Source organism: Aulostomus chinensis, chromosome 1 (assembly GCF_037954235.1).
Source record: "Aulostomus chinensis isolate RoL2024-O1b breed Wild chromosome 1, RoL_Achi_v1.0, whole genome shotgun sequence".
Taxonomy (NCBI): Eukaryota; Metazoa; Chordata; class Actinopteri; order Syngnathiformes; family Aulostomidae; genus Aulostomus; species Aulostomus chinensis.
Genome location: NC_141320.1, coordinates 48,728,514 through 48,749,753, shown reverse-complemented (window position 1 = coordinate 48,749,753; position 21,240 = coordinate 48,728,514). Strand labels below are relative to the sequence as shown.

Here is a 21,240-nt window from a genome sequence, read left to right as displayed (position 1 = left end):
CACACAGATAGAGGGGTGGCCCAGTGGTGCAGTGGTCAGCACTGTGGCCTCACAGCAAGAAGGTTCCGGGTTCGAGTCCCGGCTCCAGCACTGGATCTTCCTGTGTGAGTCTCCATGTTCTCCCTGTTCCTGTGTGGGTTCTCTCTGGTACTTCCCTTCCTCCCACAGTCCAAAGACATCAATTTGGGGACTAGGCTGATTGATTCTCTAAATTGACTGTCGGTGTGACTGTGAGTGTGAATGGTTGTCTGTCTCTATGTGTTGGCCCTGCGATGGACTGGTGACCTGTCCAGGGTGAACCCCGCCTCTCGCCCGTTGACGCTGGGATAGGCTCCACCCCCCGCGACCCTTACTAGTGAGGAATAAGTGGAAGATGACGATGGATGGATGGATACAGATAAAGCAGAACATTACAGGAACTTCTGGAACGGAACCTCTCAATCACGTCCATCAAACCTGTAAACTTAGAACCCTGTGGGAAAGTTCTAGCTATCACTCAAACCCGGGTCCTTGTCAGGTAGCAGAGAAACCCAACCAGAATCACCGTGAACGTCGGCCATTTTGGTTGGTGGGTTTCAGGTCGTGTGGTGAACGTGTCCAGCTTCGTCGGCTCTCATACCTTGAAGCAGTGCAGCCCGGCGCTCCAGGAGCGTTTCCGTAGCGAGGACATCACGGAGGAGGAGCTGGTGGGACTCATGCAGCGGTTTGTTGACGTGACCCAGAAGGGCGAACATAAGAAGGACGGCTGGTCTGAGACGGCGTACGGTGTGTCCAAGACAGGACTGACGGTATGAAGCTGAAATGAACAAAGCAGGAGACGGATTCATTCATCAGCATCTGCACCGCAATATTCCACAGCTTCTTGCTTTATGCACTGATGTGTGTGTATGTGTGTGTGTTTTTAGACTCTTTCCATGATCCTGGCTCGCCACCTGTCTAAGGACAGACCACATGACCAGGTGACCAGCTCTCAACAAGAGGCTCCATCAGTTTTGATTTGCTGTGTTTTTACAGTTAAAAGTCTGCAACGACTGAAAAGCCTGTTCACCTCCTTTCCTATTCAGTGAAATTCTCGTTCATTCTTGTCACATTTCCTGCATCGCACAGGTCTTGCTGAACGCCTGCTGTCCAGGGTGGGTGCGCACTGACATGGCGGGTCCCAAAGCCCCCAAGTCACCAGACGAGGGCGCTGAGACGCCAGTCTACCTGGCGCTGCTGCCCGCTGGAGCCACAGAGCCTCACGGGAAGTTTGTCTCTGAAAAACAAGTGCAGGCATGGTGAACGGGAGCAAGATCGCTGCCCCACATTGTCAGCACTGATCTGACTGACACAAATTCTGGACCCCATTGACCCCACACCCCCCTCATCCACCCCCCCAATTTAAAGTGGCATTTAAGACTTTTTGGCGTTGTTGATTCTACTTCTCCCTGAGGGCAAATCAAAGACCTAAACTTCTGGCTCACATTTGGCTTCTGTGTCTTGTTTCCGTATGTGGAAGCTGGAACAGTTCAAAGCTGCCATCTATTTTCTCAGATTATTCCTTCTATCATGGAGTTTAAACCAAAACCTGAAGAACACAAAACCCAAATTAGTCAAACTAAACCAGGAAGCTGCATCTCTGTTCCCGCTGAGTGTAAAAATAATTGTGCATTCCGCTCTCTCACCGCCGGCTAGACGCTGGTGTTTTTGATTAAACCCAGTTGTCACTCTGGTTGACGTTGCCTTTGGTATTATGAGCATTTTTACTTTTCTTTTTTTTTACCCTGAAAACTGGAAAAAGGAAAATGTGCCTTTGGGACAAATGTTCAATGTTGTCAAAGGGAATAAAATGCTTCACTGCTCAAGAATGCTTTCCCATAATCCTGTGCTTTTACATCAAAGACATTGTACTGCTTTCATGTAAACATGATTTGATAATAAATGCACTTCTAAAGTGGCACTTTGTCAACGTATTAATGAGCAGACACATAATAGAGGGTCAATATACAAAAGATAAATACAAGTGTTGTTTGTAATGTTAGCTAACCAGCTTAGCCACATGCTAACGTTCATTTTCCTCTCAGTCAACAACACAAACATGCATGAAACCATGACAGCAACACAAATGTAAAGCAACCGACTATTTTATTGCCTAAAATGTGACACTAAAGACTCTGGAGCTCAGCATGCACGACTAGCATGGCTGCCAAAGAGCCAGCCACATATATTTAGCTTGAAGCTAATGGAGACCGACAGCTGACAGCTGTGGTTGTGGATTATTGGGCCGACGCTGGATGCAGACCAGATGATGTGCTTGAGTTCACCAACATTTTTAGACAGACTTGCTGCAGACATACGTGGCTGGGACTTTCACAAATAAGCAGAAAAGTTAAAGAACAAGTCTTTTGGAGTACTTTACCAGTAAAATACACTTTCTGGGTGAAGTAACTCTTTCAAAAACAAGTACGATTCTGGAGGCGTCATGGTCACTGACAGCTGACACCTCCAGCCGGATCCTGCAGGTCACCAGTAGGGGGACCGCTGGACCCTTTGGCCACAGCGCCGACCTTCCTCAGGGGTGTTTCAGCATTCCAACGTTCACATCCACGCTTTTGTTATCATTTTGGCCTGGAGCCGGCGTTAATGCAACAAGTGAGAGAGAGAATTGAAATCAGATATTGTTTTCAGAGTGATAAGACAAGAATTTGTACAAACATTTTCCAGTGAAAATCCAAATTGTTACGCTTGAGTTTATCAGCTATGGTTCCCTCTCCCTCTCTCTGAGGTTGAATCCTGACCTGGGTTGTGGCGGCAGGCGCCGTGTTTGTGGGACTTGTAGTCCTGTCAGATGACAGAAAAGCTCTGATAACCTTGTAGATGAAACTAGTTGGCAGCGGGACAATAATCCTGTAATCCTGCTGTCTGCTGAGGGAAGCTGTCACACTCTGGCTGTGATAATCGCAGTGACCACCATTGTCTTTGCTTGGAATTGCTGCATGAGCGTTAGAATTACTTTATTGTCCCTGCAGAGCTGAAATAGCACAAGTAATTCAGCACACACAGGGATCAATACTCCTCACACACAGGGATCAATACTCCTCACACACACACAGTGGCTAATAATTATTGACCAGGATGGTTTTTGACAGCTGTGACCGATGCTGATCTCACCTTGCCCAGGCGCTAGATAGTTAAATATAATAAATGACTTTATAATAATGGGTCACACTGGGGAATGTTGACTGGGTAGATTTCAGAGACGATAGTGGACGAGCTGCTCTGGAACGGGAGAGTTTGTTAATGGAGGTTTTGTGTGGTTCTGCTGTGACTGGCGTTTCCTGAACGTTGAAGTCACGCAGGAGAAAGTTTCACAAATTCAAGAAGCCTGATAAGAAATACTTGATTAAAAAAAACAACTGATCTCTGGGTGAAATGTCTCCTCAAGTAATAATGTACTTCGACTCAATTACTGTCCATTGAACCACAGAACAAATACAGCAACAAGCTTTTCGTGAAAAAAGACTGGTAAAATATTCATAAAAGACAAAGCACATAAAAGGACAAATGAACGATATCAGAAAATACAACCGCAATGGTCAGATTCTGTCATTTGTGTCATTTCAAGGTAGTTTAATGAAAAAGTCTGGAAGGGTCAGTGCTGCTGTCGTTCCTACCGCCACCACTAGATGTCACCGTCGCTCTCACTGCTGTTCATTCCTCCCCTTGCATTATTAAATACACCAAATGATGCCCAGCAGCAGGAGACTGGAGGAGATCCAGGTTCTGGTCTTTGGGGTCGAGGCTGATAAAGAAACTAAAAAGTCAAATGAGGACATTCTCAAGTTGTTGGTTGCTGTTTGAATTCATCTGATGCTTGCTGAGTTCAAGGGTTAGTGATTAAATGCCATGTTTATATGTCACAGACGGAGTGTGAGTCCATGAAATGCAAGACAACAAAGTCAAAATCTTGCCTTTTGTGCCATTTTTTTCCAGCTCCTCTCCGACAATTGTGCTCACACCATCAGTTTTTTTTCTGACTGTACTCCCTCGCAGGGACGTAAACGCAGCATCAACGTCAGAAGCTGCTTCAGCGGGGGGACGCTGATGTGTCAGCTCTGTGGGACGGCCGAGCGTCCACTCCTGCAACCTGTCCCCGCAGCTCCGGACTCCCCACTTTGTCCCAGAGGAGACACCAAGCTGACACTCGGCACTACCGGGCAGCTTTGGGCTGAGAAGTACAACTTCAGCAGGGGCAAGACCCAGAGCAGGCAGGAGGTGGTTCAGGGAGTGATGAGGGGAAACACCACCATCTAGTGGTCATAGCTGGGACCTACATCACAAGCATGTGTCTGGCGGACAGTGGTGCACAGATCATCGTTAGAGGAGCACAGAATCAAGTTTTGGAGGTGAATGAAGGTGTCGGGCCTGGACACTGCTCCGCTATGATCGTTCTGGAGGACTTCAGTTTGGCTCGGACAAACTTGAGTCAAATATTTGCCTAAGCTAAGTTTAAGATTGCAAGATAAAACACACTTTAATTCATAGTCAAGTTCAGGATTGCTTGGATTAACCAGGCGAAAATCGTATTTAGTCCATGTTTTTCAAAAGAAATATTTTGGACTGCATTTGTGTACGCATACATTTGATATTCAACTACCGACTACACGATTGTGCTGCTTCTGTTGGTCATTTGTAGTTTCTTATCAGACTATATTCCACCTTTGGACGTATACAGCCACTGCTTTCTCATTAAAAGGCCTCAGAATAAGTAATAACTACCAATAAACCAACAAAACACTGGGTTTTTGGTTTGGGGCTTATTCTCGTTAGCACTGAGCACAACCAGCTGCTGCATTCAGTTGAACCACTTCTACCTCGTTGGTTTTTATGCTAAATCAAAGTGTGGACTTGTGATCATACGATTGGACAAAGAAGATGAGCGCAAGGGTTTGTAAACAGACACTGTTTAGCAGTTGTTAGCTGTCAGTCTCCATTAGCTTCAAGCTAGATATACGTGGCTGGCTCTTTCTGCTTTCTGGAGTCACAGATTAGCGACGCAAGAGGGAAAAACAGACACTGTTTTGAGAGGGAAACCCTTTTTTTGGGGGTAGCAAAATGATATTGAGATTCTGTTTACATGTTTTTAATGTTCCTCCATCTTTGTTGTAAATTGCTTTGAGCTGCAATTTTCTGAATGAAAGTTGCCTCACAAATGTAACTTATTACTGTTATTATTATTTTATGATCATAGTTGTATTAAAGGGAATTGGCAAAGAAAACAGTCCTACAGAGAGAGAGAGAGAGAGAGAGAGAGAGAGAGCAGCGAAGAATAAGTGAAGAAGCTGTGGATGCGGCGAGAACAGAGACAGGATTAAAAGTGCCTAACACGGCTGCTATAGAAAGTGAAGTAACAGCTCCGTCTGACATGTCATGTAACATCAACAGGCTGTGTGCTTTTGGGAATGTGTGTGAAGATTGGGCTTTTAGAAGTGTGTGTGTGTGTTTTCTCTTGTAACTGACGCATGCATGTGGGTGTATCTGTTTAAATCACAGGATGAAAATGTAAATGTGCGCCACCGGTCACCTGTTTGCCAAAGCTGCAGAATCATGATGTTGCAGCTCCTGAAGCAGCAGATATGAATGAATGGAAGAAGCGGCTTTGTGTCTTTGTGAGGTCTCGAGCTCTGAGTTCGTGAGGTTAATCGTTTGTGGGCATTTAAGACAGAATGAATCGTCCCTCCGAAGAGTTTAGAGGCGCTTCTACTTGTTTACTGGAAGAAAACGAGACCAGGAGGTCTCAGGTGCCTGTAGAACACGATATGATCAAAAAAACAACAAAAATAAATAACGCACATAAACACACTTCAATTTTACAAACTATAAATGTGGAAATGATTCAAGAGATTAAGAGAACTGACTGATTTCCTTCAGTGTAAAGTAGACATCGAGCCTCAAGCAGGAATCCATCATGTACACAGTCGACCTAAAATTGTGAGTGCGTTTGAACATTTGTTGTTGTTTTGTTTTGTTGGGGCCAATATTGACATCTGTTGGTTTCAATTTTTGGACCACTTTCTATTTTATGGGTGTTCCTCACCAAAAGGTGGCAGTAAAGTGCTGCTGGTAGATCGTGCCACATCATCTGTTGAGGGCCTCTGCGATGAGGTCTTTCAGTCGTCCAATAGGAAGTTAGCATCTCCGAGATGAGGTCTTTCAGTAGTCCAACGGGAAGTTAGCATCTCCGAGATGAGGTCTTTCTATAGTCCAACAGGAAGTTAGCATCTCCGAGATGAGGTCTTTCAGTCGTCCAACAGGAAGTTAGCATCTCCGAGATGAGGTCTTTCAGTAGTTCAACAGGAAGTTAGCATCTCCGAGATGAGGTCTTTCAGTCGTCCAACAGGAAGTTAGCATCTCCAAGATGAGGTCTTTCTATAGTCCAACAGGAAGTTAGCATCTCACCACCTCTTTTTAACAGATCCACATTTCAAAACAACCAGGTTTATTTGGCTCCTTTCTTTTAGCAGAGGATGGTTTTGATCCATCAACCTCTGGGTTCTGGGCCCAGCACGCTTCCTCTGCTCCTCTCTGCTGTACCATTTATTAAACTGGCCTTGATTTAGTATTATTTATTTCTTTTATTATTATTATTAATTATTTTATTGACTTCACCCTGATAACCAGGAGGTAACCTGGTAGTCAGAGCAGCGGTGCTCAGGTCTGTGGACTCAGAGGAGGATTATGTCTGGATCTTTTTTCGTCCAACAGGAAGTTAGCATCTCCGAGATGGGGTCTTTCAGTCGTCCAACAGGAAGTTAGCCTCTCAATCTTGTGCAGTTCTTTGTCAAGCTAGCAGCCATTCTTTTCACTGCCAAGCTAAAGTGACTTCTGTCAACAAAGGTCAACATACAAAAGGATATTTCTACTGGCAGTTCAAGATTTTGATCAAACTCCTTTTTCAGAGCTGGAACCTTCCTCTTGTGTCAGCTTTCTGTTCCCATCTCCATGGTAACGGTCAGTTTTGACCCACGTCTCCAATCAGCTGTCAAATAAACTAACTCCTAACTAAACTCCTCCAGAAACATTCCCCTCTTGCTCTTCTTGGTTGAGCTCCACTCCTGGTGGATGTGGGTCCACAACACCAATGTTTCTATGCAGACTCATCAAGGATGCTGCAAAACACAAGAATCCACCCCAAGACTTTCTCTTCAACCATGTTGAGGTCTTCATGGCTGGGATGATGCAGGTTCTCTTTCTTTTTTTCTTCTTTAAAAAAGTCAGTCGTTTCATGTTAAATAATAAATGTTTATTAAAAAACAGTTGATCATCTTTTATTAATTACTGTTTTCTCTTTTGGTGTTCCAGTGTTCATTTATTGATCTAAACCTGATATTTAGACAATCAGACAGCACAAAAACAGAAAATGCCACCATAGCGTTGAAATTTTCTTTCATATAAATGTTGACTCTTTTTGTAGAAGCCCCTCCCCTCTGTAGGTCTGGTGGCGCAATGGACAACACGTCTGACTTTGGATCAGAAGATTCTAGGTTCAACTCCTGGCTCTGTTCAAACTTCATAAACAAAAGCTTTCACACATGAAGTGAGAACCAGTGATCAAAGTCACTGAAGTCCTCCCAGGTTTCCTCCTTGTCTGCTGGAAACATGAACACATGAATGATCCTGCTACCTCTCATGTTAAGCTGCACTTGACAGTGACAGCAGGAGAACAAAAATCCCAGTGTGTCATCAACATTTCCTGTCAAATCAATGATAGAAGCTGTTGAGTTTCTGGATCAGAACAAGGAGAAAGGAGCCCCAATGAAAGAGTGATGGTTCTTGATTCTGATTTTGTTCTTCACTCCTACACCAGAGAGTGAAAGTGTGGGCTGGCTGGGAGCAACTGCCTGCTTCAGAGTGGGAGGAGCCTCAGGACTTTCCAGTGAGAGCTGCAAACTTCCACCAGCGCCCAGTGCCAGCAGGTCTTCATGATGGAGCTGAGAAGAACACAACAACACCAGAGCACTGGAGAGGAGCACAACACTTCTTTGCTTCCTGGCCTCTCTCATGTCTGTCTGTCCATCTGGAGCTGGGGGGAGGAGCTTCACATGTTTTTTATTTTCTTCAAAAGGGAATGACATGACTTCCTCTGTATGTTAGAATATGAACGACTAAAAATGTTCATCCACAGTTTAAAGTTAGAATTAAACTGAAAATACAAAACTCTTCCCTCTTCAATCCTGTCACTCAGTGTTGTAAACTGTTTCTAACAAATTCTACTGTTCAACAGTTCAAGTGTTTCTAATGAAGCTGAATGTTCTCCTCTACTTTCCTCAATTGGGTTTCTTTCATGTCCTCCTGAGATCAAAGACAGAATTCTAGGTACAAATAAAGACACCATCAAAGCCCTGATGACATCATCATCAATTCTGTCTTTGATCTGTGTCTGTCCAGTTTGTCCTGAGTGGATCCAACAGTTTCCCATGGGAATCTCTGTCGTGGTGTCTCTCCTCCTGCTGTCTCCAACTCTCAGAGTGCTTCTACTGGTTTCTCTCCATCGTCCCTGTTGCTAGGCAGAGCACTGGTGAGGACTGAGGCCAGTGATGACATCACCTCCAGCTGAGACCTGCCAGGTGGTCCTGCTTCATTCGACTCTGCTGCCTCTGCCACTGCCCTGACTGGTGAGGCTGACAGCAGGTTCTCTCTCATCTAAACTCTCTGTTTACAATGGAGGCTGAAATCCTTGTGATTGGTGGTTCAATCATCAGGTCTGTTGAACTCCCAGGTGCCATCACCTGCTGTCTTCCTGGTGCCAAAGTTGTGGACATTATTGAACGTCTCCAGGACTCATCGATCTCCACCCCTCAGCTCACATCCTGATTATACGGGTGTGTGTGAATGACATCACGAAGAGGCAGCCAATCATACTTCATGACCAGCTTGAGTCTCTTGCTAGTTCAAATCAGAGTCTGGGTAAATTCTGTGTTTTTTCTGGCTCCATCTCTGCTCCTTCCAGAAGCAGGGAGCATTTCAGCCTCTTTCCAGTCTGCATGAATGCTGAAAGGCTTCTGTACTGTTTGGCTTTGCTGTTCCCTGCAGCTTGGACATCAGATTAGAACGAACCACACTCACTAACTCACCTGTTCTTAACCACTGAGAGCTGATTGGGTTAAACATGGAAAAACACTGACTCTCTATGAGGATGTTCTCCTTCCCTGTGTGGGTGGAGCCAAGAGAGTAAAAAGACTGAGACCCAGAAATCAGGGCTTCAACGACTCCATCAACTCCTAATCTAGCAGCTCTGCTGGGTCCAACTTTTTACAGAACATTTGACAGACCCGTGGAGCAGTGAGGACACACATGAGTTGATCACATGATCCACTGAAGCACCATTTTACCTGCCACTGAGGTCACCAACATGAGCTGGAGTTGGGACTCTTGAACTGAACCTGGGATCACAGCGACACCTACTGCTGCAAAATGGAACAGCAACACTGAACCCAAGTACAGGATTTCAGGGAGACTGATGGTCGCTGTTTGGGTTTTTGAAGAACAAGGAGGGCGTGGCTTCAAGCTGGATTCTCAGAGACTATTTCCCCAACCTCTACATTGGCATCTACACTGTCATCCAGTCATGTGACTGAAGTCATCCAGTCATGTCAGTGATGTCACTCTGCAGGACTGTCACTGCCGTCACATTATAGAAAAGAACCCAGACTCCACATTTCTGGGGCAGTTTTGGTCTTTAAACACTTGACAGTTCCAGGAGATTTAGTCTGGCTCAAGATCTTCAGATCAACCCAGGACAGAAGGCTATGACTCCATTGGATTGTATAGTTGGAGCATTCAGAGATCTGGTGGATCTCAGTAGGAGCTGTATTTATCCACTGAATGATCCTGGTCAATGTGATCCTGCTCCTCCATCTCTAAGGCTGACAGAGCAGGAGGACCTGACTGAGAAGAAAGCTGCACTTGAGCAGCTTCAGTCTCTGTGTGACAACACACAGGCAGAAAACCAGAATTTGAGGGAACAAGTTTCTACTCTTGAACGTGAGAATAAAAGAGCAATCCAGGAGCTCCAGAACCTCACTGCTGTGGTGGCCAACCTCAAAACGGTCCAGGACAAGAACCAGACTCAGATAGAAGATCTGAACGCAACAGTCCACAGTCTTCAGCGTGAGGGGAGGAAGGTTGATGGAGAGAACAATGAGCTCAGAAAAGAACTGACCCAGGTTCAGTCTCTGAGGGAGAGTGAACAGGTGGAGATGAAATGTCTTGAGGAAGACCTGACTGAGAAGAAAAGTGCACTTGATCAGCTTCAGTCTCTGTGTGACAAGAGATGGACAGAAAACCAGAATTTGTGGGGACAGGTTTCTAGTCTTGAACAAGAGAAGATTATTGCATATCAGCTGGTAGAGAACATGTCTGCCATGGTGGGCAACCTTGAATCTGTGAGGGAGGAGAACCAGGTTCAGATCAGAGACCTGAACACACAAGTCCACAATCTTCAGCTTGAGGTGAAGATGGTTTACAAGGAGAAGTGTGACCTCAAGTGTGAGCTCAACTCCATCCAGGCAGAGAAGAACAAAATGAGAGAAGAACTCACTGAGAAGAAGACGACTCTTGAACAGCTGAGATCCCAGAGTGAGGAGAGAGAGGCAGAAAATGGATGTTTGAGGAGACGAGTTTCTACTGCATCTCAGGAGACAGAGACCTTCACTGCTGAGTTGGCCCACCTTGAATCAAGGAAGGACCAGGACCCCACAAAGTGTGACAGTCTGAACGGTGAAGTTCAGAGTCTTCGATGTGCACTGAGAACACAAAAGAAGAAAAGGAACAGGGCTCAGAGGGAAATCCTGGGAAATCTTCATGATTTAAAAAGCTGTTTGAAAGAGGAAAATCATGACCTTCAAGTGAAGGTCCAGCAAACTTCTGAAGAGCAAACAGACTCTCCCCTACGTCCAGCCAGAGAAGAGCAAGCAGACTCTCCCCTACGTCCAGCCAGAGAAGAGCAAGCAGACTCTCCCCTATGTCCAGCCAGAGAAGAGCAAGCAGACTCTCCCCTACGTCCAGCCAGAGAAGAGCAAGCAGACTCTCCCCTACGTCCAGCCAGAGAAGAGCAAACAGACTCTCCCCTACGTCCAGCCAGAGAAGAGCAAACAGACTCTCTCCTACGTCCAGCCAGAGAAGAGCAAACAGACTCTCCCCTACGTCCAGCCAGAGAAGAGCAAGCAGAATCTCCCCTACGTCCAGCCAGAGAAGAGCAAGCAGACTCTCCCCTACGTCCAGCCAGAGAAGAGCAAACAGACTCTCCCCTACGTCCAGCCAGAGAAGAGCAAGCAGAATCTCCCCTACGTCCAGCCAGAGAAGAGCAAACAGACTCTCCCCTACGTCCAGCCAGAGAAGAGCAAACAGACTCTCCCCTACGTCCAGCCAGAGAAGAGCAAACAGACTCTCCCCTACGTCCAGCCAGAGAAGAGCAAGCAGATGCTCTCATATGTTCTTCTGCAGAGGAGCGATGGGATTCTGCTGCATGTCCTGCAACTGAAAAGCAGAATGATGGGGGCACCCTGGAGACTGGACCTGCTAGGGGTCAAACCAGAGGTCTACTGAGCCCTGTGACATCTGGTGTAGAAGATGCTCTGTTTATGTTCATAGTTTTTTCTTTGTGTGCTTTTCCTCAACTCTGTTTTCTTTGTTTGTTATATATGATGATACCTTGATCACCACAGCAGTTGATCCCAGCTTGATCAGCTGTGTCCTTTGCAGTCTAAAGCACTTTAGTGACACCTGTGGGGTCCCTTATCCTCACTGACCACAGGGATTCAGCCTCACTGAAGGAGAGTGAACCTTCCAGGTTGCAGCTCCTAGACTCTGGAATGCTCTCCCACTGGACATGAGGACGCTGTGGACACCTTTAGAAAGAAGCTAAAGACCCATTTGTTTAGTAATATTATTGTTCATGATGGAATTGTCCCTCTGTACCTGCCCACACAGGTCAAGAGGTCAAATGATTCCCTGTTTAAAACAGCTCTTCATCACATGGATGTCCATCCCAACAGTCAGAGCTCACAGACGCTCCTATTCCCTCCAGTGGGAGGCACTACGAGTGACTGATGAGGGTCAGGGGGGTCAGGCTAGTCCAGATAGTGGGTCTGTATGAGGTTGTTAGGGAGGGATAAGGTAGTGGCAGAGTTCAGGCTGTAGTTGTGCTCCAACAGTTGAGACAGGGCAGGACAAAAAATGACCTCCTGATGGCGTTAGGAGTGATTCTTACAAGAACCAATCAGTGACAGTGGGTGGTGACCTGCTCATGTGACGCTTGTGTTGATGATTACTGCGTCTCCTCCATGCTCATTTATCATGAATGAATCCCTCTGAGTAAAACACCTGATGACTCCTGAGTTGTTTCACAAAATGTGTGTGTGTGTGTGTGTGTGTGTGTGTGTGCAATAACTACAAGTTATCTATGTATAGATCAAACAATTATTCATCAATTGGATACATTGACAGTGGAAGTTCAGGTTTCCTGTAATTCAGTTTGCAGACGACACAGAAAACTGCCCCTGACCCCTCCCCTCATTCTGGAGGCTTTAACATGAAAATGAAAATGCTGACAGACACAAATGCAAATCAGAGTATTTGACCAGAGGTGACATATTTTTTAATGCTTTTCTTGTTATATTTGTTATATATGTTCTGTATGGTTATATTTGTTATGGTTGTTATGGAGTTTATGGTTATTATCTCTGTTTCTTGTGTCTTTGTCTTTGTTGTCCTCCCCTTCGTCCGTCCTGGATTTTTGACCTTGGTTGCAGGAAGCCTGTGACCTCAACTCCTTTTTCTGTGTTGCTGAACGTAGAGCCTTGCTTCATTGTGCTCGCTAAAGTGTGATCCTCCCTGCTAATTCCTTATTTCGTTGACTAATTACCCACCAAAAATTAATACCTAATTGCTTTATTTGGCTGAAGTTTAAAAGACCATCATTCTGGTAGCAACAGTCTTTCTGCCTTGTAAACACGCTAAGCTAACGATGGCTTCTCCCTCTTGTTCTCCTCTCTCCTGCTCAGAGTGCCACATGTTTTGTTCCTCCTCTGCCTCCTTTAGTGATACTGATAAGTGTGTTAAATGTAGTTTTTTGTTGTGTTGGAGGTGAGGCTTAGCGAGGTTGAATTGGACCTGCAGCGGCTCTGCACCAAAGCTGCGAGAGCTAGCCAGCCATCACTAGCTGGTGCAGACCACCTTAGCTTAGCGCCTAGCTTAGGCCCAACTAGCGCTCCCCCAGCAGCTCCCAAGCATCTGGGAGAGCGCCAAGAAAAGTTGGGCCTAAGCTAGGATGTGCTTGCTCATGAAGAATTGTTGGGTGTAAATTCATTTAAGGAGTGTTGAACTGGACCTGTTCTACTTGTAAAGTGTAACTTTTGTTATTTGGTGCTTTACAGGGTGATGACTTGACTTCATTGCAGCTTTGACCTGAGGAGGTGTTCATTCACATCTCAGTAACAGGGTGACACTTTATCACACCAGTGGACAAACATCAGCATTCATCACCCAGCAGCTCCTCTGATCAACAGAACAAGTTATGATTGAATGAGCGTCACCAGTTGAAGCTTCTCTGGTTGACCAATGTAATGGAGACCAAGGGTTCCATGACATAAATGATTAATTGAAGCTAGCATTTGTCTTGGTATTAACAGTTTATGTAAATCATAGGCACACACACATGTTAATGGTGAGGTTTATTGAATCAGCAAACATGTGAAACATTTTCTATGCCATGTGTTCCAGGGAGGGACCTGGGAAGCACAGGGGGACCGGCCATCCTGCCTGTGGAAAATGAAGACCCCAGTGTCAGTCAGTGGGAATCAGTGTGCAAGGCCTGGTATTTAGTGTTGATCTAGTTTGTCTCATGTAAATGTGGCAGTTTCAGTCGTCACGGTCAGTCCTCACCTCTTCCTGGTGGTTTCCTTCAAGGGGGTGGAGCCAAAAGGGGAGAGTGGCCCAAGGAAGCTCCTTAAGAGCTGTAGGTGCAAACCTTTGCTCCCAGATTGGGGGGGGGGGGGGTACTGATTGTAGAGCCTGGTTGTGGTTCATTTTATTTCTTCTTTTAGCAGAGCATGGTTTCAATCCATTGACCTCTGGGTTCTGGGCCCAGCTCTCTTCTGCTGAGCCACTCTGCTGGAGCAGGATTGTCAAAAGAAGAGGGATCTGAATTTCAAATGTTTCACATTGATAGGCTCCAGCCCACCCCCCACCCCACCCCCCTCACCCCTCCCACCCCTCCCACACACACAACCCTAAACAGGATAAGTGGAAGAAAATGGATGGATGGATGTTTCCCAGTTTGGTCATGACATTCCCTTTTTTTAACCTGTCCTGTTCAGGAAATGGAAATGGAAATTTAGCTGCTATGTTGAATCAGAAAAACCTTTTGAAGTCTACTTTTGCTTCAGTCAGAAAGTGGACTGTTGTTAACTCTCACAATGGTTGGTGATTGTGGAGGAAGACAAAATCCTTATGAACCTCTTTTTAACAGACACACATTTCTGAAGACACTGGTTCATTTTATTTTTCTTCTTTTAGCAGAGGATGGTTTTGATCCATCGACCTCTGGGTTCTGGGCCCAGCACGCTGCCTCTGCTCCACTCTGCTCTACCACTGACTGAACAGGCCTTGTTTTAGGAGAGCATTCTCTGTCTTTGTCTCTGCCCTGCTCTCCTGCTCTCTTTCCCCACAACCAGTCAAAGCAGACGTCCGTCCCCACTGATCCTGGATCTGCTCAACGTTCCTGCCTGTGAAAAGGAAGGTTTTCATCACCACTGTTGCAGGATGTGCTGCTGGTGGAGAATTGTTGGGTGTAGGTTCATTGAAGGAGTTTGGTGCTGGACCTGCTCTACTAGTAAAGAGTCATGAGAGAACTTTGTTGTGACTTGACTTGACTTGACACACACACACACACACACACACACACACACAATCCTAAACAGGATAAGTGGAAGAAAATGGATGGATGGATGTTTCCCAGTGTGGCTCTGCAGCAGGAGGTCTTGTAGAAACAGGGACTGACCTGACACCAGCTCCCTCTGGAACAATGGTTCAGTCATTCATCGGTGCCAGGAGGCCTAAAAACACAAAACACCAATTCAATCCAGGACCTTGGAGCCTAAACTGAAACTCCATCACCCGGTGGCTCTGCTGGGGCTCCCACAGGTGAGTGAGGCTGAGCTCCAGTCTGCTCTGAGGAGGCAGCAGACATCTGCACCACTCAGAGGTTTGGTTGGTGTCTTTGACAAAATCCCAACAAACTCAAATCCTGTTGAAGCAGGAAGTTCTAGTTGAACTCTCATCCACGTCACATGACCAAGAAAACCTCCTCTTTCATTCAGACCCGAACAGACAAACATAGAAACATTGACACGACAGGTGGGCACCGTCAACTTAAAGCACTTTAAAATGGCAAAATATGAGGCCATGCATGCATTTATTATGCAAAATATTTGATACTTTATTGATAATAAGGATACCAAGAAACTTTCTAAAACCAGGCCGACCTGTGCCGTGTGCTAGCCTATGGAAACAAACAGACCCAGAATCAGATATAGAGGTTCTGGTTCTGGATGGTTCTGGTTGGTTCCTGCAGTAATTGAGGCAGTTAAAGGCATATATATCCAAGTGTGTGTGTGTGTGTGTGTGTGTGTGTGTGTGTGTGTGTGTGTGTGTGTGTGTGTGTGTGTGTGTGTGTGTCAAAAACTGACCCACTTCTTTTGCCAACATGAGCCCACAGTGGTGGTGTCTCTAAAGAGGTGGAGCTCTGTCCTTCACCTGCTAGGTTCCAGCAGGCAGCTCAGGTCTAGTTTTCTTCACTGAGCCTCCATGATGAGTTTCCTCTGAGAAGTTCTTGTCCAAGGTCCCAGCTGGTAAAACCATTGTCACCAGTGATACTGGGACCCTGCAGTCCAGTGGTCTTTTCAGGACCACACTGGACCTGCCGTCTTTGTTTGTTGTGTTGTTGTGCAATGTGAGAGAACGTGACAGACCATTTTATACCAAAGAAAGGCTGCGTGTGTGTGTGTGTGTGTGTGTGTGTGTAACCATGTTAAACTCTTTTAAATAAATGTTTCAACCTGCTATTATCTGGATGCTGTATGATTCCTGCAACCCCAGACTAACTCAGGTGTTCGTACTGCAACCTAAAGTATGGTGATGAGGAGAATGATGAACAATCCACAAGGTGATCAGAAAATAAGAAATGGATTCAGGAACAACAAACCCATCTCTGAACATGTGATTGAAACATGTGAGTGGGACTGGCAGAACCTGGCTTTACCTCAAAGTGTCTCATCCAGAGATCTGTGACAGGCGTCTGCTGTGGAGGGTCAATCTGTCCGTCCACATTCAGATCATCGATGCAGCGACTCTGCTAGGATCAAACTACTCAGGATGAAACAGACCAATGTTGACATCAAGTAGCAACTCAGCAGCTGATCAACAGAGTCCTCAGCACCAGTAGAGCCTGGTCCTGGTCCCTGGGGGGCTCCAACCACCAGCCTCTCTGTTAACAGCCGGGCGCCACAGAGACTCTGAGTCTCCTGCTGTTCATGAAGAGTTTTCAGGCTAAATTCAGTGTGTGAGGTCCACACTGCACATTTGAGGGACCATGAAGGACAGAGGAGAGTCTGACTGTCATGGTGAAAGCCTTCAGCACTAGAACTGAAACAGCCCCACCATCTTAACCCCCCCAGACCAAACATCATCGTCCAGCCTCCAACCAGAGGTCCATCAGTTAGCATGGAGCCACAGGTGGAGTCTGGATTCTTTTCTAGAATGAGACGGCAGTGACAGTCCTGCCAAGTGACATCACTGACATGAATGGATGACTTCAGTCACATGACTGGATGACTTCAGTCACGTGACTGAAGTCATCCAGTCACGTGACTGGATGACTTCAGTCACGTGACTGGATGACATCAGTCACATGACTTCAGTGCCAAACAGTGCACACTGGTGCCTACCAGTCAAAACCACCTCAGACTGTATCATTCTATATGCTTGGCTGTAGTGTGTGTGTGTGTGTGTGTGTGTTTTTAAAAAGGCAAAAAAGTCTTTTTTCCAGCAACAGAACTTTAATACAAACACAAAATGAAAAGCAGAACAAGCCAGAACCCAAAATATGGATTTACAGAGGAAGCGTGCTGGGCCCAGAACCCAGAGGTGGATGGATCAAAACCATCCTCTGCTAGAAGAAGGGAACAAAATAAACCTGGTTGTTTTGAAATGTGAATCTGTTGAAGAGGGTGGAAATGGTGAGGTAGTCAGTTGTTCCTTTTGTTTTATGACAGAGACCTCATTGTTAACTAAATCATTTTAATTCTTTACTTGAAGATTCACGCTTTTTCGCTCAAAATGTTTGACAACTTCCTCCATGCTGGTGCCCCATCACACACAACAGGTGCACTTGTCCTCTTTTCTCCTCTGACCCTCAAACATTCACAGTCTTCCAGTGAACGTCCAATTGTCCTCTGAAATAAGAGATGAATCTTTCCCTGCTGAGACTCCTGATCTCTGACTGTCACTAGCATGTGCTAGCAGAATACAGCACTCCTTCTTCATGATCTGTCTTTGTCTCTGACCAGCTCTCCTGCTCTCTTTCCTCCTACCAGTCAAAGCAGACATCCGCACCTACTGATCCTGGATCTGCTGCCCGTTCCTGCCTGGTAAAAGAAGGAACCAGCACCTGGTTCTACAGGCTGAATTAACTCCAGGATGTTGCCCCAGCTGGCACCAGGTGCTGACCCAGGTCCTGCATGGGAGATACTGTCAGTTCTGTTCTGCCCTGCTCACAACCACAGGCTGGTGTTGAGGCCTGCAGCAACCAGGGCCCCAGTCACCAAGAGTATAAAGGCTGGTCATTGTGGCAGTGGGAGGAGTCAAAATGAAGACAGACCAATGTGAGCAGGACGTTCCTGGAGAAGTCAGAAGAACTTGACCATGTTTCCTACAGTACCCAGGAGGCCTGGTAGTTGTTGAAGGAAGCTCCAAAAGCAAAGAGCAGACAGCAGGACATCAAAAGAAAAGATCCAGACACTAAAACTACAAGTAGAAACAAGAAGAAATACTAAAAGCTTTGGAAAGATACTACAAGGTTGGATATACATTATTATATACACTACTATTCTCACTGACTCCTAAAGAGGGACAGGAAACATTAGAATGTGGATCAGATCAGCTGATTTCAGTGTTGAGTCCATCCCTCCATCCACTTTCTGTTCTTATCCTTTAAGGGTCACGGGGGGGGGGGGGGGGGGCGATCCCAGGTGACATTGTTCAAGAGGCAGGGTTCACCCTGGACAGGTCACCAGTCCATCAGGAGAAATGAGGTGGTCGGTATCATGCAACCTAAACTAAAACATTAGTCAGATCAAATTCAGATTAAAGCAAGAGTCTCCAGATCAAAGTCAGAATTCCTGATGATGTCATCAGGGCTTTGACAGTAGCTAGAATTCTGTCTTTGATCTCAGGAGGACATGAAAGAAACACAATTTAGAAAAGTATATGAGACCACGGCAGCATGATGGTGCAGTGGTGAGCACTGTGGCCTCACAGCAAGAAGGTTCTGGATTTGAGTCCAGGCTCGGGTGCAGAATCTGCATGTTCTCCCCGTGCATGCGTGGGTTCTCTCTGGGTACTCCGGCTTCTTCCCACCGTCCAAAGACATGTAATTTGGGATGAGGCTGATTGGACACTCTAAATTGACTGTAGATGTGAGTGTGAATGGTTTTGGCGACCTGTCCAGGGTGAACCCCGCCTCTGGCCCGTAGATGCTGGGATAGGCTCCACCCCCCCTCGACCATCAATGTAGGTCTTTTGTTAACTGCATGCCACATGAAATTATTATTGGTCACTTTCCTAGCAACAGTCTCACAGTGGCAAGACAAGAACACTTCTACTTTTGATGTTGACAGTTTGTTCAACACTAAGCTTCATCCAGTACCATGATGTCAAACACTGGAACCTCCACAGCACCTGAACAGGGACTTGAACCCTGGACCCTCAGATTAAAAGTCTGATGCTCTACCGTCTGAGCTCCTCAGGCTCTTTCTACAGCATTGAGACAGGAACAGAAACACCTGTGAAGGTCAAACTGATGCTTTCTTGACTTGTTCAGTCCTCCATGTTAAAGTCCTCCATGCTTTTGATTGGCTCTGATTCTCTGTGGCAAAATCCAACAAGAGGCTCCAAAAATGTCCTGAATGTCACAAGAATGCACAGGACAAGATGTTAGTTTCCTTCATGTCTGCAGTTCCTCCACTGGAAAGTAAAGTCAGTGCTGCTCTTCTGCTGAAACCTGGGATCGGACCAGGGACCTTTAGATCTTCAGTCTAAGGCTCTCCCAACTGAGCTGGTTCAGTTCTGAGTGAGGGCCCTGCTTCTCTCATTTATAATCTCTTCCACCCTCACTAGAATTTAGAGAGGATTGGAGCTTCTGAAGTCCTGACACAAATCAAACCAGGGACTTTGAACTACACAGTGAAGGAGTTGGTCATCAAGGTCGATGGCAGCTTCTTAAGTTCTAGCTTTGATCAAATATAAGAAATGTAAATGAATTCAACATTGATTGCATTTCCCTCCTTTCTTTGGTGCAAGGAACCGAGGACTGGAGCTCTAAGTTTTCCAGTTCCTACATCAGTGAATGGACTTTCTGTGCTGCAAGGAGCCAAAGCTACAAAGGAGGATTACAGTTTGTCCTTGCAGGAGTCAGTGACTTAATAGAGTCTAACAAAGGGTTGAACCTGAATGAGACAGTCACCCTTCAACATGGGGCCATGGCAGAGTGAACCAAGAACACTACAATGGGGGTGAGAGTGGAGCCATGATGGATTCACAGTTCATCACCTCCACCATCATGTGGACCACCTGATCACCTCTCCCTCAACCTCTAAATAACTCATTCCCTGACCGGGAATCGAACCCGGGCCGCGGCGGTGAGAGCGCCAAATCCTAGCCACTAGACCATCAGGGACCACACCGAGCTCTCAACAACAGAGACTATAGACAATGACTCAAGAACACAGGACTCTGTGGTCTCAGCTTGAGATACAGAGGGTCCACCAAGACCACCAGACACCTCAGCCCCCTAAAGACAGTCCACCCCCAGGATCAGCTTCTATCACTCAGTGGTCCAGAATCATGATGAAGCCTGATCAGGAATGTGAGCAAAGCTCTTGGAACAGGCCTGCTGCCACCACAACTAAGATCCTGCAGGTCACTAGAAACTCCAGTTTCCAGCTGACAAGTGGACTTTCCTCTGATCTGTGGTGGTGCTGAGTTTAGCAAACACCTCCAACAAGAAGATGAAGGAGGCCATCAACTCCTCCAAGCTCAACATCTATACTGGCTTTACTGGGAGATCAGGAGGTCAAAGCAGATCTCCACCCTCCACCTCAGATGGTTTCTACTCACAGAGATGAGGGACCAGTTCAAACCAGCTCCCTGGAGCTCCCTTAAGCCATTGTCCCCCTCAGCTAACATCTGGATCTGGACCTGCACCGGTGCTGACTTGTGTCTTGAGTCCCCAGAGTTTGTTGAACCAGAGAAGCTTCAACTGGTGACGGTCGTACAACCAAGCGTGAAGGTGAGCCTGCATTGTCTGATCTGGAGCTAACAGGAATTAGCAAGTTAGCAACTGTTCTAGAGTTGCTGCTGAGTTGAATTTGAATTTATTTGTTGAAAGGTTCCAGTTTCTATGAGGTCAGGGAAGATTGGTGTGGATCCAAAGGTCCCTGGTTGGATTCCCACCTCTCACAGAGGACCTGATGCTTCACGTGAGCTGTAGGATTGGTCTTTACTGCTGAGACAGAAAGAATCCTCCCACATTGGCTTCTTTTAACTGTCAACATTGGTTTGGCTCATTGGAACATTTTCAAACCCTCGTTGCTCAGATTTTACATTAATTTGATCATGACTTTAGACAAATGTTCTGTTTATTAATTAAATAATCACTTCAGTTATGAATTTAGTGAGTCAACCAGACTTGGTCAATGATAAAAGTCAGTCTGGTTATTATTCAGTTTCCAGTCAGTAGGGACACACACACACACACACACACACACACACACACACACACACACACACACACAGCCTGTCTTCGGTATAAAATGGTCTGTCACGTTCTCTCATGTTGGAAGATTTCTCTGACTCCATTGTGAATACAGAGATTCTTCATCTGCCACCTGAGTCTTGATCCACTGATTCCTCTGATCCACCTCT

General features: G+C 46.0%; 1 protein-coding gene and 1 non-coding gene across 2 annotated transcripts; one reads left to right on the top strand and one right to left on the bottom strand.

Moving 5' to 3' along the window:
* The first annotated feature begins 373 nt into the window (after positions 1-373).
* LOC147272011 (carbonyl reductase [NADPH] 1-like) lies at positions 374-1,930 on the top strand. The gene is made up of 4 exons (XM_086202787.1): positions 374-458; positions 580-788; positions 906-959; positions 1,108-1,930. Exons 1-4 carry the CDS (start codon positions 374-376, stop codon positions 1,279-1,281), a joined length of 522 nt encoding a protein of 173 aa, XP_086058913.1. The 3' UTR covers positions 1,282-1,930.
* A 17,991-nt stretch (positions 1,931-19,921) lies between these two features.
* On the bottom strand, positions 19,922-19,993 carry trnae-cuc (transfer RNA glutamic acid (anticodon CUC)). Its single transcript has one exon. It is a non-coding gene; the product is annotated as a tRNA-Glu (tRNA).
* Positions 19,994-21,240: the final 1,247 nt, after the last annotated feature.

What these genes read in the sequence shown, in the direction of transcription:
- LOC147272011 (XM_086202787.1), top strand. Translation starts at nt 374, where the DNA reads ATGACGATGGATGGATGGATACAGATAAAGCAGAACATTACAGGAACT. An exon ending in CAATCACGTCCATCAAACCT is followed by an intron (nt 459 to 579) that starts GTAAACTTAGAA and finishes GGTGGGTTTCAG; the next exon opens with GTCGTGTGGTGAACGTGTCC. An exon ending in TGTCCAAGACAGGACTGACG is followed by an intron (nt 789 to 905) that starts GTATGAAGCTGA and finishes GTGTGTTTTTAG; the next exon opens with ACTCTTTCCATGATCCTGGC.